The 25,889-nt window shown below is 46.6% G+C and overlaps 1 protein-coding gene across 2 annotated transcripts in view; it reads left to right on the top strand.

Annotated features, from left to right (window-relative positions):
• Positions 1-25,475, top strand: part of SLC20A2 (solute carrier family 20 (phosphate transporter), member 2) — a 43,543-nt gene extending 18,068 nt beyond the window's left edge. Inside the window, exons 7-11 of one of the 2 annotated variants that reach the window (XM_014959334.1) lie at positions 686-889; positions 2,347-2,935; positions 16,874-17,059; positions 18,762-18,846; positions 23,687-25,475. In XM_014959334.1, the coding sequence (XP_014814820.1) occupies positions 686-889; positions 2,347-2,935; positions 16,874-17,059; positions 18,762-18,846; positions 23,687-23,851 (1,229 nt within the window). In that variant the 3' untranslated portion in view covers positions 23,852-25,475. Of the gene's footprint in view, positions 1-685; positions 890-2,346; positions 2,936-16,873; positions 17,060-18,180; positions 18,266-18,761; positions 18,847-23,686 lie in introns of both variants that reach the window. The other variant, XM_014959333.1, reaches the window with a different exon arrangement.
• The last annotated feature ends 414 nt before the right edge of the window (positions 25,476-25,889 follow it).

Genomic DNA, 25,889 nt, shown 5'->3' with positions numbered 1-25,889 from the left:
TGATGTAAAATCATGGAAAAATTGCATTTCAGTGCTGGAAGTGCCCTTGAGAGGTCACCTAGTCAAGTCCCCAGCCACAGGCAGGATGTGCTTTGACTGTTCCTCATGGATTTGTGCAACCTGCTCTTAAAAGCCTGTGGTGGTAGAAATTCAAAACCTTGTTAGGCAGGTAATTGCAGCCCTCTCTTCTTCTAGAGTCTAGCAGAAACAGGAAAATAAAGCCTGGAATATAATCCATTTCACATTTTATTAAGTAACTGTTAAAGAGGAAAAATCTGGCAGACTGATTATCTTTAAGTGACTTCTTTAACTTTACAGTAAGTTGGGCTGATCCCAGCTTTTAGCTTTACAATGTTTTGCTTCTCTGCTTTGCTACTCTCAAAAAAAATGCAGTGTTTAAAATTCAGAGAAAAGTTTCAGATTTCATTAATAAACAAGCAGCCCGGTGTTTTACTTTAGTTACCTACTTCGGCCAATTTTGTAGGAAGAAATAAAAGTGCTCTAGAAATTTCTCAGCTGAATTTAGTAAAGGTAGGTGTTAGAAATCAATAAAGAATGTGTCTGAAACGGAGCCAGGTTATTGTATCCACATTGATCTCTGCCATTGATGCAAAGAGTAGAAACACAATCAGCGAGATGCATAGGTTGGGTTTAAAATTACAGTACTGTTTTTTTTTTTCCTTAGGCCGGTTAAAGAAAGATGCTGCACTGTCAAGGATATCAGATGAAAGCCTTGATAAAATTCAAGATGAAGAAACACCAGTCTTTAAAGAGCTTCCCGGTGCCAAAGCATCCGACGAGAGCACGATTCCCCTTACTGGCTCAGTAACAGAAGCTGCTGGGGCATCAGATACTATTGCAAATGGAAACCATCCACGTGTACCCTATGGTAAGAAATTAAGACAAGACAGACAGTTTATCTCCTCCCTGTTTCTATAGGGTTTCTTAACTGCAAGTCGGTCTCTGTTTGAAATGGTAAAGTTACTATTTGGGATTTCCAGCTCTAATCCCTTTCCCTTGTTGGGAAAGATGCTCATTTACAAGTGACATTTTCTAGAGAGGACTTAAAAACAATTGCATTTGTCTTTTTGGCTGTAGTTCAATTTTACAAACAGCTGAATAGGAAAATGGCTTTCATTTTTGCTTTACTTTGTATCCTTAATGGTGTTTCTGTCCTTTTAAGCAGTGGAAAAATACAGAGAACACAAATTGCTGATGTATGAAGGTTAAATTCAGCATAAAGATGATTAGCATACTACCACAGGAGATGAAAAGATTTTGGGCTTTCGTTGACAAATGTATGACCCTTTGGAACGTGTCCACTAGAAAAATCTCACGCGTTGTTTTCTGAACGTATATTTATAAGAAATAGGCTTGTGTGAATAAAGCTCTTTTTATTCTCCTGTGTGGTGGGATCACACCCCACACGCACACACTTAGCTGTCTGCTGACTTTGCTATCACTTTGCTAACATCTACACAGCCCTGCAATTTGGTTAATAAATGCCTAATATATTCAACCGCTTCTTACAAAATCAAATAAGCCGTGACGTGGAGCCCTTTGAGCATGTGCTTCCAGATTAAAAATAGCTACCACCAATTCTGGATATTGCACAGCGGAAATCCGGAAAGTCAGGAAACCAAAAAGATATTTTCTTCAGAAATACCACCTTAGCTGTGTCACGTGTCCTACACATTCGCTAATGTTAAATGTGTACAGTGGGAATCACTATCATCATGTTCATAGAAATAAGATACACAAAATGTTGGAATAGCTGAAGAAATATTTCTGCAGATCATTAACTTTTTTTTTTGCTTTCTGGTTTTGTTTTTGTTTTTTTTTTTTGTTTTGTTTTACTATTATTTTAAAAAGTTATACAAATGTCCCTTAAACATAGGTACTTTTGAAACGTGACCTCTCATATTCAGTGTGAAATTACAGGAAACCACCTTTCCTGAAATCCTTATTGTTCAATATAAGGCAAAACCTCAGAAAGAGTAGAGTTTATTTTACAAGAAAGGAATTTTCTAGAAATTATTTTTTCAACGAATCTGAGGATTTAACCTTCAAGTGTTGCCTTCAAATAGCCGATCCTACAGGTCATGCAGCATGTCTGGGGGAGACCCAGTGCTGGAACAAAGCTCTTGTCCCTCAGAAGATGAGAGAGTTTATTTTGCAGTGAATTGAGTCTTGGCTTATTCCCTGCATATATTGCAAATTTATCTTCTTTTTCTTGTACTCTCACATTGCTGCCATTCTATCATCCTCCAAAGCGGGAGCTGGGGATGGGGGACTCCTGTATTACATTTTGTGGAAATAAAAACTCAAAATCTCTGCCTTTTTTAGGAAGGGCGTTTTCGATGACGCACACCTCGGTGAAGTCACCCGTTTCCAACGGCACCTTCAGCTTCGACGGCCAGATGAGGAGCGACGGCCACGTTTATCACACTGTGCACAAGGACTCGGGTCTGTACAAGGACTTGCTCCACAAAATCCACCTGGAGCGGGCCACAGACGAGAGGCCCGCCCAAGAAAACAACTACAAACTCTTACGGCGCAACAACAGTTACACGTGCTACACAGCTGCCATCTGTGGCATGCCCGTGCATTCCTCCTTTAAGGCAGCGGATACGTCCACTCCAGAGGACAGTGAGAAGCTGGTGGGCGACACGGTCTCCTACTCCAAGAAGCGGGTTCGCTACGACAGCTACTCCAGCTATTGCAACGCCGTGGCCGAGGCGGAGATCGAGGCGGAGGAAGGGGGGGTGGAAATGAAGTTGGGCTCGGAACTGGCGGATCCTAACCGGCCCCCAGTTGATCCCGTGGAAGAGGATAAGGAAGAGAAGGACACCTCTCAGGTCCACCTGCTCTTCCACTTCCTCCAGATCTTAACGGCCTGCTTTGGATCCTTTGCCCATGGAGGTAATGATGTCAGGTAAGAGGATGAAATCTCACAAGCCAGCAGTTTTACGGTTTAAGTGCTTGGAGCAAGGGTTGCCACTTTGGCCGGTCGGAAAGCCCATTCGTTTCTGCAGGCAGATGGTCACCAGTGCTGGGTTTTGCAAAGCTTGTGACACTGATGTCCCTGGTGCTTTCCAGGAGCTGGGCTGCTCAGGCTACGGCTTATTTCCTTCTCAATGGTAACATCTGTTTTTTTTTAGTCGCCGCTAAATAATTGTGCAGTAATTAGTTTAATTCAGGTTTAATTTTGGCAAGCTTTGGTGCACTGAGATGCCCCCTGGCATGCCAACCGCTGTGAAAGCAAACGGGACAGTCCCAGCCCTGCAGAGCTTGCAGCCTATTTTAACTGGAGACCATCAGCAAATGAGAGGTTTAGGCTATTTTTGTCGTTAGATTAGTTTCATCTCTCCTAACATAGTGAGGTGTGTGAAGAATGTCTTCATTTGGATTGCTGCAGGCCTTGTAGACTTCCCTTTGCTGAATCTTTTGTGTGGCGTTTTCCAGGGGTTTAGGACCACGTGAGGCAGTGTATGACTAAATAGCCCAGGAAATCTTAAAAGCCATAACATCAAAAGTCCTACTGAAGTCCTACAACTTCTCCAGCTGCCACAGTTCACATACCAAAATAAAAGGAGTTACTCTTGAGGAGCCCTGGGCATGTTCTCGTGCCCTGTGCAAGAGAGGGGACAGGGCTATGGCTCATCTCCTAGTGCTCATTTAAGAAGTTTTGTGTCTCCTGGCACAGCTCTGGAACACAGAACTCCACGGCTGGAGTTTTATGTAGAGCTGCTATTCACCATTGAGTCGCTCCTTGAGTTTGGAAGAAGCCAGTGAGTTCATCCTTCAGTCATTCGGCTTGTGCCTGTCCTTAAATCCCGTGACGCTAACGTCATTTCCCAGGAATAAAGGAAAAGGATCATCCTCCTTGAGTCTTTCTCTCGTGTTCGTGTTGACTCGGCCAACTGACAAAACCGCAAAGTTGGTCTCAGAGTTGTTTACCTGCATCTCTTTGCCCTTCCTTGTCTGGTCAGACACCTGTGAAATAGTGTCTCTTCACTCATTCATGTGCCAGCCTCTCTCCCTTCAAAGGCTCAGCTCTGTTTTATTCCACAAGGTGTTGTTTGACTCTATTGGTTTGTTTTGTTTTGCCGTGTGTGGACTGAACAACCACAAAGGCTCAGGATGGAGCATTTCGTACCTTCCTCAGCTGCCCTCACATTCCTCATCTGCTTAGAACGTTGCTTCACCTGCAGGGCCCTGTTGCACCTCACCACCTCAGTGGCACGTGGGTGAAGGGCAGTTTGGGTGGTTTTGTCCTTCCTGGGAACATTGCATATTTTGACTGTAGGATTTGGCTGGACTGCCTCTTCCCTGTGCCTGGAGTGATCCACTCAGTATTTAGTAGCCCTCTTTCCTGCACCGGGATAAGGTCCCCTGAGATGTCCATGATAAAGTCCCCTGAGAAATCCACACAGAAGCTGCTTGTTGGAGCAGCTTGGTCCTTATTTGGGTTGGAGCTGGGGCCGTACTGAGTCCCCTCCCCACCAAACCCTCCCACGGCCTTAGCCGTGCCCTGCTGGTGTCGGTTTCAGTGTTTGCAGTGGGGCTTTACAGCGTTCATGACTTTCATAGTCCTCCTCAGGCATCTGGGCAAACTCCGTCCCACTCAGCAAGGAGAACGGTTATTGCTCCTCGTTCCTGTCAGCCACCCGATTTAACTCGCAGCTCATCTCAAAAACACTTGCAAACCTGTCTCTTCCCTCCCTGTCCATCCAGTGCTCTGGGAATTCAGAATAGGGCTTTCTGAAGAACCACCTTCATGGAATTGTTGGAGTTGGAAGGGACCTTCTAAAGATCATCTAGTCCAACTCTCCTGCCATATTACATTACTCAGGACTGCATCCAGGCGGGGCTTGAAGATCTCCAGAGAAGGGGACACCCTCCCTGGGCAGCCTCTTCCAGGGCTCTGCCATCCTCACCCCAAAGAAGTTCTTCCTCAGATTGGAGTGGAACTTCCCATGGTCCAGCTTGTGCCCGTTGCCCCTCGTCCTGTCACTGGGAACCACTGAAAAGAGTCCCGCTCCATCCTCCTTCAACCCACCCTTTAGACACTTGTCAGCATGAATAAGGTCTCCCCTCAGCCTTCTCTTCTCCAGGCTAAAGAGCCCCAGCTTCCTCAGCCTTTCCTCATCAGGGAGATGCTCCAATCCCTCCATCATCTCTGTTGCCCTACACTGGACTCTCTCCAGCAGTTCCCTGTCTCTCTTGAACTGGGGAGCCCAGAACTGGAGGCAGGATTCCAGTTGTGGCCTCCCCAGTGCAGAGCAGAGGGGCAGAATGACCTCCTTCCACCTCCTGGCCACACTCTTCCCTGCACAGTTCAGGATCCCATTGGCCCTCTTGGCCACAAAGGCACATTGCTGGTTCATGGAGAGTTTACTATCTACCAGGACCCCCAGATCCTTCTCCTCAGAAGTGCTTTCCAGCAGGTCCACCCCTAACCTGTATTGGTGCCTGGGGGGGTTCCTCCCCAGGTGCAGGACCCTACACTTGCCCTTGTTGAACCTCATGACGTTCTCTCCCCACCTCGCCAGCCTGTCCAGGTCACACTGGATGGCGGCACAGCCCTCTGGAGTGTCAGCCGGTCCGCCTCGTCCTTGCTCTTGTTATTGCTCCTTTTGTATCCACAGGGATCTGGCTCTGGGAAGGAGTCCAGGGTCCCCTCATCCTCTGGATCAGAGGGCAGAGGCGCAAGTTTCTTTCCTCTCGGATGGTCTCCGTTGATCAGAACTTCTGCTCTGAGCACACCGGGCAGGAGCAAAGGCCCGTGGAGGCTGGTACCTCTGCTCTGCAGGTGGCCAGCAGCGAGTGCCGAGGGGAATGTAGGAAAAAGGACAAAAACCCCTGATATTTCATGGCATGCACTCTGGGAAATGCCACTGCAGGAAGGTCACAGCCTGCCACTGTAGGTGCCCCTGCTCTTTTATTCCCTGTAGGTGATGTCTATACGTTCTTCCATACTCCTCCATGACTCACACATTAATGCAAGCATCGCTCGCCTTTTCTGTAGGAGGCAAGGGAAGTAGAGCTTGTTAGAAGTCTCTGTAAGGCTGCAGTCACTTCAGAAATCAGATTTGGTGTGGATAGGAGCTGGACCGGATGAAGGACAAGGTTTAGACTCTGTGCGGTATGATTTGTTGCATCTTACAGCCTAATTCCCCCAGAATTCTGTATTTGGACTGGCCTTGGGAATATCCTTTCCTGAAAATTCTTATTTTTTAGTGAGTTGCCGATCTCCGCTTCTGTCAGTGATCCTACCAAATTTGCCAGCAAGCAGACATTTTTATTAAACGCTGCTTATTCCAAAATCTCTTCTTAAGGCCAATTAATGCAATTGCAAAACTAAAGAACAAATGAGCTTCGTTTGGTCAGAGCTGGTAGTAGTGCAAGAAGATGGTGATGGGTGTAGGGTTGGATAGGAGCCCATCCTTGCAATTGTACTGAGTTCCAGCTAAGCAATAAAAATTAAAGACCCCTTTGTGTGCCAGGAAGGTCAAGTAGATACCTGCATTCCCAGTGTTTTATCTGTCCTGTGGATTATGTAGCAGAAACATTTTGCCAGGCTTTGTCTGGCAGAGGGGAAGACTTCTTACTAGGCTCTTAGCTCCTCCGCGTGTTGCATAAAGATCTGCAGAGCTCAAAAAAGCAGTGCGTTATTTTAAAAATAATGCAGTAGAACTTGGCTAGTAGCATGGCTTTCTCTCCACATTTCTGCAAGAAAACGAGCCTTGGTGATCCATCTTCCACCGAAGGCTGCTTCTCCCTCCTTCCTTCACTTTTCTTCTGCTCCTTTGAGGTGCTGCTGTCAACCTGCTTCTCTATTTTTTTTTTTTTTTCCTCAGCCTTGAATCTTGTTGTTAAAATCCCGCTTTCCTCTGCATTTGGTCTTAATGCTCCTCACTCGTATATTTAGGGTGGCACCTCTGTTATCCACATCTTTTTCTTTGGACCCGTCTCCTACATTTTCCTTCTCCCATGCTTTCTCTTTATTTTCCATCAGGCTGTTTGCTGGTATTCCTCCCAGAAGAGGAGCAAAGAGATAAAAATTAAAAGCCAATATGCAATTTTAAAACTGCAGGTGGTTACATGATTGACCTGTTTTAGAGCATATTTAAGCATGAGGCATATGGTGTGGAACCGTGATGGAGCTCAGAAACACTTTGTGCAGCAGAAAGCGCCCTGTATAGTTCGGATAGCACTTCAGTGGGCGAAAAAAATGGATGGAGATCTCCCTTTTTCCATTTTCCAGGCTTTTTCCCTGGCTCTGAAAGGCTTAAATCAGTATTTTGGCTTCAGCTGCAGAACTAACTCATAACAAGGGGAGGCAGAACCCTGTTTCTTCCAAGATTATGCTTTTTAGCATCGTTAACGATAGCTAAAATGCATCCTGCCTTTGCTGTAGGAGCTGATGTCGGTGGCAGTTGGGGCTGACATCAGCAGGGATCCTGTGCATTAAAAGAAATCACAGGAATCATGGTTACTCCTTATTTGGGTGGCTGTTTTGTTCAGTTTATATGCGCCCGTGTCAAGGATGCTGGAGCCCTTCCAGGGCTGGGACTAACTGAGCCGGGCCGAGAGCCTTGTGACAGCATGGTGGCACATGGGCTGAATGAAATCTAAAGAATTTCAAATCCCGACTAAATGTGTTGGGGCAGAACTGCTGGAAAAAAAAAAATGAGAAAAAAAATTGAAAAAAAAAAAAAAAGTTGTTGTTGTTGAGCTTAATTAGCGGCGCCAAGTGAGCAGGTCCCACTGGCTCAGCACCCCAGCACAAAGGGAGCACGTCAGGTCACTGCAAGGGCAACGGGAGAATGAAAAGGGCAGGATGGAAAAAAAGACCTGGGCCAGGAGCGTGACACGAGGAGAACTGCCAGCTTCCTAAATGCTTGTTCAGAGCCAGCTTTCCAGAGGCTTTGTTGGCTGGTGGGGTTTGTACGCGCCTATGGGCTGAGCTTATTTGCTGTCAAATTTTCTGTAGTTATAGGTTTGTTCAGCAGGAATTGTGGTGACCAGGAGCTCAGCAGCTTACCTTGTCTAATTTATAGAACCTACCTGTGTAAATGCAGGTGGTGGGAGAGTTGCTGAAGCTGTAGGGTGCGTTCCAAAGACTGGAAGCATGTCTGAACTAACACCTACCCAAAAATAAGGGCAGTTGGGCAGGCTTTTTTGGAAGTGGCTGAGGAGGACTACTAAGCCCATAGCTATCTCCTGTGCTCAGCACAACATGGCTGCTTTGCTGCTGGGTTGGGAATGAGAAATCCATGAGCAAATCGTGCGTCGGCCCCACAGCCCATCCAAGCACATGGGAAAATGCTTTTGTTGACTCGAGCAAACTTTGGAGCTCCTTATTCCTTGAATGATCACAATCGAAGCTGGATGAGCCATGGAAAGATGCTGTCGGTTGACGTGAGGTTTGCTGATTAAAATCTGCTGTAGGGAGGAGAAACCTTCTTGAAGACATTTCACAGATGTGCTGGCATGGGGGGGGTGGAAATCTCTGTTTTGCTGAGTTCCTGCTGCATGAATTGTTTGAATGTGCTCTAATTAAATTTCACATGGAGGACTTCAGGATGGTGTATTCATCCTTAGATATTATAGGAAAAAGGGGGTCACTCATGTTAGAGTCTGCAGGTGATGCCATGTACATTTATAGCACAAGCCTGACAAAGAATGGCTCTCTTACTATCCAAACAATAAAGACTACATTACTGAAGACAGGACTTACAATTATTTTAGAGATACAGTAAAAATGTGTAGTACTTTTTATATATTTCTCCATGTTTTCTTGGTGGCTTCAGGGAAACTGAACTGCTACCAGATAGGGAATTCATTGTTAAGCAAAGGAACGCGAGTGAAACTAGGAAATACCTGCTTGCCCAAAATACAGAATCACAGAATCACAGAATCTTCTAGGTTGGAAGGGACTTTAAAGATCATCTTGTCCAACCGTCAACCTAATTTTGACAAAAATAAACACCCACACAACAAACAAAAAGCAGCACCATCACTAAACCAGATCTCCCAGCACTACATCAACCTGTCTTTTGAACACCTCCAGGGATGGTGCCTCAACCACCTCCCTGGGCAGCCCATTCCAATGGCTGAGAACGGGGAGAGGAAACTTCTCCTTTCACCTCCCTGCAGATTTCATTGGAGTTTTAGGTCAGGGCACACAAACAGCAGTGGGACTCCCCCCTTCCCCTCTTCCTAAAGTAAATGCAGTGGGATTAAAGGAGGAAAGGGGCCAGAACACGGCCAGTATCTCCCTACACACGGAGAGCTTAGTGGGATTCAGCCTCCTGGCTTAAATAAGGATTCTCAAGGAGCTATAATAAGGCTGGATTACAAAATGAGTATTTCCTATGTCCTCCCTGAGAGCTGCAGTCAAGATCATTTAGAATATTCTGAAAGCTAATCTGTCCATTACGATTGCTGAGAGCAGCCTGAAATCTGATTTCTTCCCTTTTTAATAGCAGTCCATCCTGAAAGTGCAGCCCGTGTCCCAAGTAAGTATGAATCATAGAATCATCTAGGTTGGAAGGGACCTTCAAGATCATCTAGTCCAACCATCAACCTAACTCTGAGAAAAAAACCATCACTAAACCACGTCCCCCAGCACCATGTCAACCCATCTTTTGAACATCTCCAGAGATGGTGCCTCAACCCCTTCCCTGGGCAGCCCATTCCAAGGCTTGATAACCCTTTCTGTGTCAAAATTTATAGAATCAATTTATAGAATCTTCGCTTGTGCCCTTAATTGTGCAGGTGCGTGGCATCTTTGTTGTGCCGCGCAGGCAAGCCAGAGAAGAGCAGTGAGAAACAGGGGGCTCTGGTGGGCATGGGAGTCCTTCCCCCCATCCCATGTGCCAGCCAGGGCTTGCTGGGAGAAGGCTGATGGTGGTGGACAAGGGGGAGGATGGACCCAACCCTCCAGGAACCAGGGAGTTGGAGCTGCAGGAAGAACCAAGTAGCCTTCCTGACTCATTAAGACGCCCAAAGGTTGCACTTCAACAGGGCACAGCTGTGACACACTTTTGTGTCACGCTATTTCCAAAATTGCCTGGTTGTCAGAACTAGGATAGAACTCTGTCAACAATAGGAGGATCTCTGGAGATTGGGACATATCTTTTTTTCCTCTTGGTACATACGGGCGTATCCTTCTCGCACCCTCACTCAACCGGGTGATGTCTCCAGGCACAACTGCAGCATGTTCATCCCCCTTATTCTCCCAGTGGAAAGTTCGTTTGTGAAATGCTGGTTTGGGAAATAGTCAAATGACTGGGGACTTTGTAATTATATTTGCAATATTGGAAGCCTAAGATAGATTTCTCGGGCAGCTATGTTGCTCGTCATTCAGTTTTAATCAGTGATAATGTATGTGTCAAGCTTCCTTCACCCAACTAGAAGAAGTAGCTAAAGCACAATCTGCTCTTTCAGATAGCAGAGAATATATTAGGAAAATATTTGGAAATTTTTTTTCACCAAAAGGGTTATTAGGCATTGGAATGGGCTGCCCAGGGAGGTGGTTGAGGCACCATCCCTGGAGGTGTTCAAAAGATGGGTTGATGTAGTGCTGGGAGATCTGGTTTAGTGATGGTGCTGCTTTTTGTTTGTTGTGCAGGTGTTTATTTTTGTCAAAATTAGGTTGACGGTTGGACAAGGTGATCATGAAGGTCCCTTCCAACCTAGAAGATTCTGTGATTCTGTGAATCAAAGCGTGGTCATCAAGTAGTCTGTGCATTGTGGATTATAACACAAAGCTTATTCAGGATGTAGCATTCAAATACAATCAGATTTTCTTTCTTGAGCAACTCATCACTCCTCTCAAATAAGTAGCAGCAAGGTAATAGCGATGTTGCTGGTTCATAAAATATTTTGACAAGTTTGACAGAGCGTTCAGCTGATGGCATCCTTCCATTACCCAAAAAAACCCCCTTAATTTTTAGTAAGTCTTTGTTCCTCCAGAGAAGGGCCTGGACTTGCGACCCAAAGGAACCTAAAAATCTCTGCTTGTGCGTGTGTGTGCATGGGAAACCGTAATTTCTACGCCTGTCTCATGATAGCTGTATGTGGGGGTGTTTTTTTGTTGGTAATACTATCTGTCTCGCGGGGGAGAGGAGAAGCCAACTCTATTTATAGTTCAGCTTCACTGTCAAATGCTATCTTTCACAAGAGCTTTATAAATGGTGCGGGACAGGTTCTCAACTGGCAGAAGCGAGCAGAAAGAAGAGGAGCCGTGCCAATTCCCGTGAGTCGAGAGAGCTAGAGAAATCACCCTGAGAGTCAGACAGTACTTCAGAAACACGCAGCAGCACTTCGCTCAACCCGCCCCGACACGCGCCCGCGAGTTACGAGCGTTGCTGTAGATGGCATTTAATCCCGTGGCATTTAACCTGATGAACTTTATTAAAGACAAGAGTAGGGTGCTGCACCTGGGGAGGAATAACCCCCTGCACCAGGACAGGTTGGGGGTGACCTGCTGGAGAGCAGCTCTGAGGAGAAAGACCTGGGAGTCCTGGTGGACAATAGGATGCCCATGAGCCAGCAATGTGCCCTTGTGGCCAAGAAGGCCAATGGCATCCTGGGGGGCATCAGGAAGAGTGTGACCAGCAGGTGGAGGGAGGTCATCCTGCCCCTCTGCTCTGCCCTGGGGAGGCCCCATCTGGAGCACTGGGACCAGTTCTGGGCTCCCCAGTTCCAGAAGGACAGGAAACTGCTGGAGAGGGGACAGCAGAGGGCTACAAAGATGATGAGGGACCTGGAGCATCTCTCTGATGAGGAGAGGCTGAGGGACTTGGGTCTTTTTAGTCTGGAGAAGAGAAGGCTGAGGAGGGATCTGACTGATGCTTAGAAATCCTTAAAGGGAGGGTGTCAAGAGGATGGGGCTGGTCTTTTTTCAGTGGTGCCCAGGGACAGGACAAGAGGAAATGGGCACAAACTTGAACAGAAGTTCCACCTAAACGTGAGGAGGAACTTCTTTGCTGTGAGGGTGGCAGAGCCTTGGCAGAGGCTGCCCAGGGAGGTGGTGGAGTCTCCTTCTCTGGAGACATTCTAACCCCACCTGGAGACGTTCCTGTGGGACCTGCTCTGGGCGGCCCTGCTTTGGCAGGGGGGTCGGACTGGATGATCTCCAGAGGTCCCTTCCAACCCCATGTGATTCAGTGCTTCTGTATCACACCTCTGGGGAAGGCAAACAGTCTCTACACACCTCCCCGGCTGCAAAGCCCCCTGCCCTGCAAGTAACTGGGGCTGGCAGAGCACAGTAAAGATGATAATACTGGACATGGAGAATGTTCTTCACAACAGGTAGACTCAGGAGTTAGACTTATGCCATAATGTTTTATAAATTCACTCTGAAATCAACTCGTAATGGCCATCCTCTTGTGCTCAGTGGAAAAATATGCATTACATAAACGAAACTAAAGTAATAGCAGGACAGGAGTAGCTTATCTCAGCTTTTAAACCCAAGAGTTAAATATTACAGCAACATCCTCAGAAGCACTTCAGTTACAGAGGAACCTAATGGCAGTTCTACATAGAGATAGGTGTGGATAGGGGCTCAGGGCCCCAGGGTGACCTTCTCAGGCTTTTTTCTTTTCCCTCTTAAACTACCATGAATAACGCTTGGAGCTCCAGCACAAGTAAACGAGACTTAGTTAAGGCAAGTAAAAGAGCTGCGTGGGAGAGTAAGAGAAAATCACTCCTTGAAATTAGACTTGTGAACTGAGTCTTAGCCAAATGCATGGAAGATCTGGAGTCTGCTTTCCGGCTAGTCGTGTCTGGAGTCCAATGAGATAGAAACGGTGGGAAATATTGTGAAAGCCACGTCCCAGTCCAGCCAACATCCTTGTACTTCATCATCTGCTTAGTCACTCAGCTGCAGGAGACATCTGATAACCACAGAAGGTCTCAAAGCAAAGTCTTTTTATTTTTTTTTTTTGATGTGTTTTTTCTCTCTTACTCTTCTGGTGGGACTGGTTGTCTTCTACCAATGAATTCCTCCTCGCCCCAAAGATGGTTGATTGCACATGATTGTGGTAATGTCTCAAAGCTGATGTAGGCAGCACCAAGATCCTAATCTTTGCAATTTGTTAGACATGTTCATTTTGAGCTTTTGGTAGTTTTGTGGTGGGACAGGCTTTATGGCTTCTTCTAGAGCTGTTCTCCATTGGCATTGGAAGTGTTGATACTGCAAGCCCCTGGGACTGGACCTACTAAATGAACCCAGAAGCAGAAGGAGCCCTCTGAAGAGCCGTGACAGTGGTAGACCCGCTGCCAGTTTGCTGGCTGTTGGTAGCCACTTGCAGGTATTCAGGCTGAGAGATGCTCTTGTCCCTCAGAGCTGAACATTTAAGTCACATTAAATGTGATTTACAGGGAGAGGAGAAACATCTCTCTGGTCTAGATAACCAGTGGTACAGATACCCACAAACGAAAATGCTGTTAATTACCTTTTTTCTTTCTAAGCATATATGGATCCAATGCTCCTCTGCTTTCTTTTCCTACAGGGAAGGTATCAGAAGTGCTGCCTCTGTGGGCACCGGTGTAATCTCTTCTAATCTGTTGGGCAGCATCAGCCATTCGGATCCTCTGAGGCTGAGCATAAGTCAGCAGAGTTTTGCCTTGCCTTCTGTTGCCACAAATAAGAAAATAACCTTTTCTTCAAGGATTAAGCTTAGGTGATCCACAGAGGTGTAGCATTTTCAAATAATTAAAACTGGATTTTTGGTACAAGAGAGCATAGTTTGCTGCTGTAGTTTTGGAAGCCTTTTCTGTCTTCCCATTTACATTAGAACTGAAAAATATTCATCCGTAATCTCTTCAGAATGGTCAGGAATCGGAGCCTGGGCTCGCCCCAAATGTTTCAACAGGGAGGTTGTCCCCACATCATACAGGGCTGGAAGAAGGAATGATCAGTTTTCCCCTTTTTCATCGTTTTAGTTGCCTTTTTCCATCCTGCATTCATCAGTTGAAGGTACAGCGAATTACCATTCTCTTTCTATGCACAGTAAGGCATTTAAATGTGCAAGTGATGTAATCTACACCTGAAAACACCGGCCATGAAGTTGCAGGTCGACTTAAAAATATTAGAAATGCTTCAATTGAGAATCTCTTCTTCCTTGAAGGTAAAATAATTCTTGCATTTTGGCACGGAGGACTTTTCACATACTTCCTTTCACTCAATGCACTAACTCAGCGGATCAAATGGATCATGGGGTTGGAAGGGACCTCTGGAGATCATCTAGTCCAACCCCCTGCCAAAGCAGGGCCACCCAGAACAGGTCCCACAGGAACGTCTCCAGGTGGGGTTTGGAATGTCTCCATAGAAGGAGACTCCACCACCTCACCTTCCAGGGCTCTGCCACCCTCACAGGAAAGAAGTTCCTCCTTACGTTTAGGTGGAACTTCATATGTTCAAATTTGTGCCCATAGGGATACTGGGCAGTTTGTGCCCAGTATCAGACCAGAATTTTAAAGTATTTTTGCTAGTGGAAATCGCTCTTTATTTGAAGGGTATTTAGTTCTTCATCGTACTATCCAGTGTCTTCAAACCCCCTGGATTTTATTATTCATGGTACCTCACTAATTTATTTCTCAAAATCCGTAAGAATCATTCATTCCTTTTTATATCAAAGAGCATTTTTTAAAGTACTTTTGTTTTCCCTCAGCTTGAATGTTGTTGCCTGCCGTTTTCAAGGGAAAATTCCTCCCTAGTTACTTTGCTCCGGGGTCGCTGCTCAGACTTCAGAGCTTGGTTTCTCAAGGACCAGAAGAAAGAAGGGGAGGGTCTTGCGTTGCTTAGATGTGCGAGTTGTGCTGTGCTGAGGACCTTCCTCTCTTGGCAATTAGCACTCGGCCCCGAGTGCCTCGGGTCTGGGAGAGTTAATTATTAACTGTTGGTTACGGTGGCTCGCTTTGCCTGACGTTGGACGTTAAAACTGGGCCCTCACTCCATCCCTGTGCTTTGGAGGGAGACCAGGAGCTAAATTTAGCTTGGTCTTGGCTGCAGGGCAAGCGTTGCTGTTGGTGCTCGCTGCCACCCACGCTCCTTATCGCTTTACAAAGAGGGGGAGCTTCCTGCTGGGTCTCAATCTTCTGGAATGACAGGGGACAGGTTTGCTCTGCTCTTCTCGCCATCCTTTAGACGTATGGCCTGGTTTTGAGGTAAAACAGAACTGATTTTCTGTTCAGTAATTTTACTTTTTTAGCTGGGCCTCTTCTAACGAACTAAACTCTGAAATGAACAGGGTGTTGTTCAGAAACTGTTCACTCTCACAGTGACAAGACCCGATTATACCAAGGGATGGTGAGCAGAGAGGCCCTTCCTTATACTTATTGCTATAAGCATAACACAATTTTGGTATTTGCCCCCTTAGAGGGTCAGAAACGGAAAAGCGTAGAGGGGTTCCCCCTGTGGGGAGGAGGGGACAGGAGAGGTGACCCAAACCTGACCAACAGGGTGTTCCATCCCATCTGCCCCATGCTCAGTGTAAAAGCTGAAGGATCAAAGGGTCAATGCTCTTCCTTCAATGGCCAGCGTCCAAGGAGGACCCTGTCTATCCATCTGCTTTTGATCCTGATCCGAGCATTCCTCACTGGAGGAACGATCTGGAATCCAGCTCCTGTCCATCACCAAGTCCAGCCTGGGACTTTCCCCTGTGCCTGCTGATGATGTGATCATCATCCTGGGAGCTTGATACGGTTTTGTATATACTGTATACATTTTTTTTAATTTTATTTCCTTTTCTTCTTACTATTCCATTATTTATTTATATTTTCATTAAAGTAGTTTAGTTTTTTTCTAAACTCATAATTTATTTTCTTTTCCCCCCTCTTCCTCTCCTCTCTTTTCCTTAGGGGGGGAGGGAGGGGCCATCTGTTGTTCTGGTTGGTCAATTCGGTCAAAACCACGACAACATAAAAGCCGCTTTGTTTCTTATGCTTTTTTTTCAGTCGTGGATAAACGCTGCTCAGTTTAGCAGAAGAGCTGAAAAAAAAAAAAAACCAAAAGAAAAAAAAGGGAGAAGTCAAAGTTCTTATCGACTTTTTAGTATTTAAGCCTTTAAAGGAACTGGATACCGGCTTTAGAAGTTTTTGTTCGAACTCTCACGTCAGGAAACTTGATGATGCTTTTTTAGAGTAAACAGTCTCAGTCCAGAAGCCTCATCGAAGGCTCCAGCCACCGATGTTGGGTGACCTGTTTTAGGAATGGGGACTTCAGTGTCGCTGACTTTCAGTGTTTTTCTAGATAGCAGGGGCAGGGTAACGAAAAGGGCTTACGCCAGCTCTGTGTCACCAAGGAGTCCTCTCCCATCCAGCCCAACTAGCTCTACAACGCTTTTAAAGAGGACTAAGTCACCTTCTGATCGTATCTCCAAACGTTACAGGTTGTCAGACTAGATTATATTTGCGTCTCCTTGTCTGCAATGGTAATTATGTTCATTAACTTCCCTCTTTAAGAAAAAAAAGAGCTAATTTAATACTTGAATTTTAAAGATGCAGAGCTCTTGAATGGGTAAAATTTGAGATCATTACAGTACTGAAAATCCTGGGTTCTGTCCCGAGACACCCGTAATGAGGTATTACCAACTCTGACCTTTCAGGAAACAATTTGTAAAAGAGAAATTCCTTTCAGCGTTTGCTGCAGTTATCGGTGACAAAGTGACAACTGAAAAAAACAATGTGATAAGGGTCTCCTGCTGCAGCCTCTCCAAGTGAGATCAGGGTCCAGCCAGAGCAGCGCTGCGTGCGTGATGGAGAAAAAAAATCAGGCAGAAAATAAGGGGCTTCTTTCAAGGCTATTATTATCTCCGTTTTTATAACTTGGGCCATGTCAATTCTCTTTCTCCAGCAACGCGATCGGTCCCCTCGTCGCCCTCTGGCTTATCTACGAGCAAGGTGGTGTGATGCAAGAAGCGTCAACTCCCGTCTGGCTGCTGTTCTACGGAGGTGTCGGGATCTGCGTCGGTCTCTGGGTCTGGGGCAGGAGAGTCATCCAGACCATGGGTAAAGACCTCACTCCGATCACACCATCCAGGTAGGTGCACGGTTGTCTTCTACGGTCGCGTGAGCTTTGGGCGTGAAGCCATCTTGAGAGACTTCTGCTCCGGTGTTGTGTTTGTGATGCGGTTTGTTGGATTTGCTGTGGTTTGATTTTGATGATAACCCGGCTTTGACTTCTCCATCTTGCTGAAAAATTAAAGGGGAAAAAAAAAAGGATGAAAAGGAGAGGAAGAAAGAATGAAAAGCCGGGGTTGTTCAGCCTGGAGAAGAGAAGGTCTCTCTGGGGAGACCTTAGAGCAGCCTTCCAATATCTGAAGGGAGCTACAGGAGAGCTGGGGAGGGACTCTTTGTCAGGGAGTGCAGTGACAGGACAAGGGGGAATGGTTTTAAACTGAAAGTGGGGAGAATTGGATTAGATCTTAGGAAGAAATTCTTCACTGTGAGGGTGGTGAGACACTGGAAGAGGTTGCCCAGAGAAGCTGTGGCTGTCCCATCCCTGGAGGGGTTCAAGGCCAGGCTGGATGGGCTTGGAGCAACCTGGTCTAGTGGGAGGTGTCCCTGCCCAGGGCAGGGGGGTTGGAACTTGATGATCTTTAAGGTCCCTTCCAACCCTAACCCTTCTATAATTCTATGAAAAAAAGAAAGAACGAGAAAAAGAAAGAGAGAAAGGAAAAAAAGATAAGCCTGTAAACTAATACTGAGTGCTTCTGAGGCATAGAGGTCTACGTGAACAGAGTCTTCTGCTGATGACCTAATTAACCCGGCAGAAGGTGCATTTGGACATGGCAAGATTACGGTGGCGTTCCCGGTGCGCTTCAGACTGTTAAACCCATATGTATTTATTATAGTCATTTTTGTCCATACTCGACCTCTGCTGGTACTTAACCGAACTACTAATTAGGCACGATTCACCGCAGCGTAGAGTAGTAGAAGTCCTTGCCGCAACGAGCCGTGCAGATGACGGGCTGGTGCCGTTCCCATTATTCAGCCTTTCCTTATTCTCTTAACTTATTCCTATGACCAAAAACCAGTTGGAGATAAAAAAAAAACCCAGTGGAAAAAGAAGAAACCGGGTAAGGCTTTGGCACGCTGCACGGTGTCAGTCCCAGCTGATGCAAAGAGTGATTGTGAAGTGTTTTCTTATGCTTCCCGCAGTGGATTCACTATTGAGTTGGCTTCGGCGTTCACAGTTGTGGTAGCTTCCAATGTGGGACTTCCTGTCAGTACTACACACTGCAAGGTATGCCTTCGCCCAGCGACTGCAGACAAGGCAGCCTGGACTATTCATCTTAAAATCCTGCCGCTCGGGCCAGCGGATAATGGCACGGCCAGGGGGAAGCAGCCGCTCGGTGGAGGATGGTGGGTTTGGGAGGAGGCGCCTCAACGCGTCTCAGCGACTCTGCAAAACAATCAGGCTTCCAAAAAAAAGCAAAAAAAACCCCACATTGGAGTCGTCACAGTTAAGTTAAAAGCGGTGAAAGAGAAGCAGCGCTCGCTCACAAAAACGTGACCTCAATTTTTAAAGCAAGGAAGAAGCTGGTTTCCCCCAGCGGTACCATTTGAACCTGGTCAGGCAGCGTTTCTCCCTTGTTCAGAGGCTGCACACCATCCATCATTTATACTTCACTTTCTTGATAAGTGCATGGCATGGGATTTCCTGCATATAACTCTTGTACTACGGGTTTTTTTCCATCTGTCTTTTTTTGTTTTTGTTTGTTTGTTTTATTTCTTCACAGTGGATTTTGCATTGAAGTAATGTGTGCGCTAACGGTACTTGTAGCCTCAAATGTGGGTATCCCAATAAGCTCCACCCATTGCAAGGTATTGGAGTTTGCAGTGATCGCATCAGTAAATCACATCACTAGGACAAACCATAACAAAATACGAGAGAGATACCAACTTGTCTGCAGGTTTGCCTTCAGTATGCGACGCGCCATCGCCAAACAACACGGGCCGCTCTTAAAGCAAAGTCAGCGTGACGAGTCGTTGCACAAAAGTCTGGAGTGTCTTTCCCCCTCATGCGATCGTATCGGACTAATATAGAGATATTAAAATAACGTAGACTCGTAGTTCGTGTGATCCCAGTGACATGTGTATTAGAGCCACCCGTATGAAAACCACTGCTGCGTCATTAAGCTAATATTTTAATGTCTTTCTTCTTTTAAACCAACTCGTCCTCACTTTTGTGCATTATAATATAGAATCCGGCCCTGGTCATTAATTTTTTGAGTAAGGTTGTTGGTTTTTTTTTTTTTTTTTTTTTTTTAAAAAAAAAAAAGAAAGATCAGTTTGAAGTCTAGATATAGGCTGGGTAATGAGCAGAATTTAATTGTGTCATATGATACACCATGTGAGAAGACATTTATATAGCTCGTTGGGCAGCAGGGAGCGTGTGGGCATTTACACTGCTGGCAGAACAAAGTGGAAATTTGGAATTCTGTTCCCTGGGAAAATTCCCCAGTCAGATATCCCATCTTTTTTTGCTTCCCTACAGACTCCCAAGCTCTTGGATGTGCAGAGCTGGCTGTGTCCCTCACCCTCTGGCAGGGTATGGGGAAGCCCTTCTGCAATCAGAGACCCCAGGGTAGCAAAGCCCCTCTGCTTTGGGAGATACCACAAGAGGCAGATCCTGTAAGATTTGCCACTGCACTCTGGGGACCTTGAAGCCCTTCCAAGCTCTGGCTGGGGCTGGGGCAGGCAGGTTTTCCGGGCTGACTGCTCCACGGCATGGCAGGCGGGCTGGCAAGAGGCCGGGCATCCTTCCCTGTGACATTGACCTGGTTTCCAGTGAAAGAGGAGTCAATGAAATCCACACATCCTGCAAAACGCCCCAAGTTGGTTCAATTGGCCTTTTTCTAGTGAAAAACCGTTTCTTCGGAAAGCCTTCCTCTGTTGCAAAATCATGTCTTTCTTCTGCTGTAGAGCTCTTTGAGAAGCAGCCAAGGCTGAGCTGCTCTGAAAGGCCGTTCAGATTTCCTGCCGTTGGCCAAACTCCGGTGCCTCCGATTCAAGCAGGGAGGGGAAAAGTAATAACAATGTGATCCACTTCTAAAAATGCTCGCCTGAAACCACCTCCCTTTAAGCTGACTGGTCTAACCAACGTGTGATGAGGAATTTGAAGGGGGAGAATAATATAGCTTTGATTAGCCCGGTTGCGTGCCCAAAGCACTTCTAGCCAACCATCATAAAAGAGAAAAATGCACTTTGGGGGAGATAAATAGACCAAATTTAAAAAGAAAATGACTTGGAAGCCATAAGCTAATGAGAGAGCGGCATTAGGAGGTATTCATTGACTCAATGCAGTTAAAAGCTTGATCTTTTCTAACTGCAGAGCGAAATAATTCCTTTAAAAAAAAAAAACAACTTCCATAAAAGCAGTTAATGGGGTTAGTCTGTGTCTGCTCCCTGTGGTTTGCAATATCTCATTAGATGGATCGTTCTTAATGGAAAGATTCCCTTCGCAATAGGATTAGACTGTTCCAGGATGTTCACATTATTATAACTGACTCTGTGTTTCAGCAAAATGAGATCCTGGGTTGAAAGATCCGAAGTGATCAACACGAGATAAAGCAAACCCTTGTACCAGATGTTTTCTTTGGAGGCTCGGTGAAGGAATAAAAAAACCCAAACATTATATATCATTTTTTCCTTGGGAAGATGCCTCTCTGATGAGAGTGCTGTCAGCCATTGAGCCAGAAATACTTTCTTAAAAATCAGGAGGAAAACTATTTCCCCCTAGAAATCAAAAAGAAAGCGGGTTCAAGGTGAGCCTAGTGGAGGGAGTGGGAATTATTTTTTTTCCCCAACATTTGCTCCACAGCAGAATAGCATTTTCTGAAGTGGGAGCCCTTTCCGAAGGGGTGTTGGTCAACTAGATCAACCGATGGCCAAGAAGGAGCAGCGTGAAACACCTGAGGTGGAGGGAGACCTTTTTGAGGTGAAGCGATAGACCGTAATGGAGGACGGAGACCAACTATGAAGGAAAGCTCTGAGCAGCAGTTTTGAGTTTTTGGAGCATATGTGGTGGCAAACTTGGAGATTGGTAGCAGGAAGACAAGCATTAGCTTCTGAGAAAGGTTTGTCATGCCCTCACGGATCAGGAATTGCATTCGGTCCTAAATCAGAGGGTTTGGGCTGCGTGAGGCAGCCACCACCCCATACCCCTGTCCTAGATCTCCAGCCCAGCAGCTTTGCTGGGAGGGAATCACCTTGCCTTTTTGCTGCCCAGGTAGGCAACTGATCATACTGCATCTTACCCATGACTTTGCTGAGGTCACACTGTCAGCTGGGGTTTGCTATTATGATTTGGGGGGGTTTTGAAAAGTATTCTCCGTGTTGCTATGATGGAATTATCATACTCCATGTGTTATCATAGTACGTCATCATTGCACAGGAACAAGAGAGTCCAAAGCATTTCTGTAATGCATTAAACAGAGCATACTGAAGGCAAACTGCACTGGTTTCAAACCAATCTCAAAGTAGACCTCATCCGAAATTCCGCAGGCGGTGTAGCCTTCCTACACCCAAATTTTAGCCACTCTCCTAACCTCTAGTCCATCAAAATCACTATTAATCGACTAAACTTTAATAACGTTCAAAACAGATTACCAATGCCATCATTGCTGATACCTTTGAAATTTCGGGAAGGGCTGGGAGGTCGTGGTGGGTGGGCTGCAGGCTCACTCGAGAAGCAACACTTCTTGTTGCAAGCAGGACAAACGGATGCTAAGGAACGTGCCAGATGTACAGCAGAGCCCAACAGCTGAGCTGCTGAGAAACCAAAGGCTGTGTCCTTGGGTTAATGCTTTGATAGAGTCAGAAGTGGGGGGTTCCTCTCACCTGGGCACCTCCTAGTTACACTTAATACCTCCTAAATACAGAATAGCCCATTGTCCACTCAAGGGGTATTCAGATTAAATATTTTTCTAACGGATTTCCTTACTGGATCAAGCTTTAGACCAAGGCCTTTTCAGTTCTAGAATATCAAGTTTAGCTTTCCCTTGTTCTTTCACAGGGGCTTTTGAGAGTCTTATTTCCCTAGGGTCTTCCACAAAAAGCTCTTTTCCCTGAAAAGAAATGTTAAGCAGGAGTTAGAAGTTAACTAGGTGTGAACAAAAGCTGAGGATTTGATAGCCCCGTTGTGTCTCTCCCCGCTTCACTGTCCTCCCAGCATTTATCATTCTCCTGGTTCCGCATGTGGGAAGCAGCCCATCTTCTCATCTATAGGCAGGGACTGATCCTCCCCTTAAGAAAACAAGCAGGGGAGAGGAGGCAGGGATGGCATTTCAGGAAGCACAAGCCCAGCTGTGTTTTGGAGTTCCCTTTCCTTCAAAACGGGATATTCCTCCCCCATTTCTTGCTGCTTTACTGTGTGCTTTTGAATAGACTTGCACTGATTTACACATTTTTGATAACGGCACAGGGGGCCACTTCCAGGGCAGAAGGAAAATGCCGTGTTTCTGAAGTTTTTGCATCATTTTTCACTGGGAATGTTTTTCTCAGTCTGGTTCTTTCTTAAAAAAATAATATGCTGGGTTTAAACCCAAGCTTATTAACTGAAAATACATTTGAAGGAAGAGAAGCTTGTAGCTTTGTCCATGCCGCAGTGTGTTTTGTCTTCAAAAACACTGACCTGCCCAGCTGCCCTGGGGATTTTGGTGGTTTATCCATTCCCCACCTGAAGCCAGACCTCTTGATGTCCATGCAGTTTGCGTGGCCCATAGCATCAGGCTGATGTTCTTTGTCCACAAGGAGGGTTTTAGCTCTGGATGCTCAGCTTGGCTTGGCTGGCTGGTCCAGGAGGGCTGGTTTTCCTCGGAGGGCTTGGACCTGATGAGTTTGGATATAGGGCAGCCGTCCTGGGTCTAACCTCCTGCTGTCTGTCTGCTCCCTGCCAAGTTACCCTCGCTGTGATGGGGTGGGCTCAGCTGCCTGTATTGCCTTTGCTGTCCTGTTTATAGCCTGCAGTATGGAAATCTATAGGCACTGTTTGGAGTCAGCTCTGTATTGCCAGGCTATAAGTTGCCAGGCGAAGAGACAGGACATCCCAAACCAGCAGGAGGACAGGCAGGTGGGATGGGAATCATATGAATCATACTAGCCCTCCCCACCTGCCTTGTGCCACATCCTCCATCAGAGCCTCCATCAGAGCCTTAAAAACAAATTTCCTGGTGTTTTCATGCTTTAGACTACAGTCTGGCCAGACTTGGTGGACGCTTGCCCTCTTCCCTGAAGGCTGAGTCCACAGTCTGGCCAGACTTGGTGGACGCTTAGCCCTCTTCCCTACAGGTTGAGTCAGGTGCTGGGCAGGTGGAGGGCTTCCTTGGTTGCGCTCATGGCTGATCCAGGAACCAACAGGGCAGAGAAAAACCCCCAAACATATTTATTCTCCTTTGGCTGAGCCAGAGACCCATGAAAAACAGGAGATCAATTTTAAAACAAAGGTCAAAGCACCCTGGAAGTGTCACCCTCCTGCCACCTCACCAGAACAGACCCCTCACCATCATCCCGGGGAGGTGGGGTGGGCTCCTTTATCTCAGCGTGGCTCGGTATCAGCTGACTGGCATTGGTGTGGCCCCGTGGGCACGTGGCGGGCGCTGTCATCTACCCCTCACACCTTGGTCTCTTCTCCCTTTCTCTTCCCCCCCCTGGCCTTCCCAAGGTGGGCTCCGTGGTGGCCGTGGGTTGGATCCGCTCCAAGAAAGCCGTCGACTGGCGCCTTTTCCGCAACATCTTCCTGGCGTGGTTTGTGACTGTGCCGGTGGCCGGCTTGTTCAGCGCCGGGGTGATGGCCCTGCTGATGTACGGGATCCTGCCTTATGTCTGAAGAGATCTCCTCCGCTGGGGAAAAAGGGGGGGGAAAACGGCCGAGCTGCCGCCGCCGCCAGAGGGGAGAAGCCTTCCACCAGTCAGAGAGGATCCATCTTCCATATCTAACTTCTTATCTGCTGTACATAACGATGTGTCATATTGGTGACATGGTGATGTGGTGCCATTTCTTATATATTAAAGAAATATATATGCATATAGTAGGTAACAATACCTAAGTTATATTATCAGTGGGGTGAAAATAATTGCCTAGAATTTAATATTTAGTAAAATTTGTACATAGTGTATCATTTTGGTGGCAATTTTTTTAAAATCTTTTGAAGAAGAGTATGGATTAGGAAATGTTTCTTGTCCATTTGATATAAGAAGAAGCGAGGTACAGGGCTGCGTAACACATGAATTTTTTTAAAAGCTATTAAGATACTGGAACAAAATAAAATGTGCAGAAGTGCTTTTCATAAAATAACTTTTGTTCATATCATACGGATCTCTGTGTACCATAGCGTGCTGGTTATGGCTGCGTTAAATACTTACAAACGGTAACTTCTAAAAATGGTGCATTTCCCTTATTATATATTTTGGATAAGAAAGTTTAGGAAGTACCAAAGAAGCAGGGGAATAGCTCGCCGATGCTACGTTGTCGTCTACACGTGTGGGCATGTGTTGTGTTTTCCCAACCTCTACTTCAACATTCTCACCAAGCTCCTGCCAGCAAGGCCGGGATAGCGCTGTTCATGTCTCTTAATGTAACTTTAAAAAAAACAAAAAACAAAAAAAAAAAGCAAAAAGCACACACAAAAAAGCTAGTTCTTGTTGTTAGGCAGACCACAGCTCTCCGCATCAGCTGGTAGTAGACCCACTTCATTTGGTGGGTTGAATTTGAAGTAGGCTCACTGCTCACCTTCCTACCTTTCCCCTTCCAGTCTCAGCTTCCCAGTTGTCCTGCTTTCCAATTCCGGTGGGAGAAATGGGCCGCCCTGGTCTCCCCTTCCCTCTGTCCATCCAGCCACAACTCACACTCTCAGGTAACGGGAGCGGGGACCGCGGGGTGCACGGCACCCCGACCTCCAGACACGAAGGGCAGCAGCGGGTAGGAGATGGGCTCAGCCCTGGTTTTGCTGGTGGAAGGTACCGAAGGGCACCCTCGAGAGGGGCTGGTGTGAGGAGCACGGCAAGGGTGGGAGGAGATGCTGGGGGTCCACCCTTTGCCCCCCAGCACATCCATCCCATGCCATGCCAGAGCCCACCAGCCTCCCACCATGCTGACAGCCCCGAGGAGTTGAGGACGAGAGCCTGGTCCTGCGTGGGTGCAGGTTGAGTGAGATGGGATTTAGGATGAGGTTTGTTGGTTGTTTTCGTTTTTTCATGGCAGCTCAGGATTGGGGGGGAGGGAAATGGCTCGCTACGGCCCCTGCATGGCTTTGGAAAAGCACACACTTGGGGGAAAAGTTACTGTTTTCGTGGGTGGGAGGCGAAGGGCAAGGGGTGCCCGGAGGAGGTTGGGAATCTATTACTGTTTAAATGCTGCTAAAATTTTGATAAAATGTTCTTGGTACTCCATTGTGACTTTTCCATTGGTCCATTCATACTAAATTTATAATAAAAAGATAAACAGCCCCTTATCACTCTTTGCCTCTTGGGTTTTTCGAGCATTCCTCAGCCACGCCAGCCAGAAAGGGAAGGCTCCGCGGGCGGCTCAAACCTACTCCTTGGCATCTGCTGCCTTTTGTTCTTTGTTTGTCCGCCAGGGTTGGTGGGGATGAAACCACACTCTATGTGGCACTGACAATAACCTCATTTTTCTTCCTCGCTCTGCCCGGGGCTCGGGCATCTCCCCGACGAGGTCTGGGAGCTCGGGGGGCTGCATGGGATGGGTTCAGCGGGGCTCTCGCTGGCTCCCACTGCCTCCCTAGCCCCATGGCACTTGGTTTCCAACCTCTCTGAACACCTGGAGCCGTGGTGTAAATAGTGGTGGGACAGACAGGCAGGGGCTGAGTGACCAGAGCAGCCAGTAAAAGCAAGGAGACAATTTGGGA

This window comes from Calidris pugnax, unplaced genomic scaffold (genome assembly GCF_001431845.1).
Source record: "Calidris pugnax isolate Ruff unplaced genomic scaffold, ASM143184v1 scaffold440, whole genome shotgun sequence".
Classification (NCBI taxonomy): Eukaryota; Metazoa; Chordata; class Aves; order Charadriiformes; family Scolopacidae; genus Calidris; species Calidris pugnax.
Note: the sequence above shows the minus strand (reverse complement) of the source record. Positions and strands in the feature narration are given on the sequence as shown.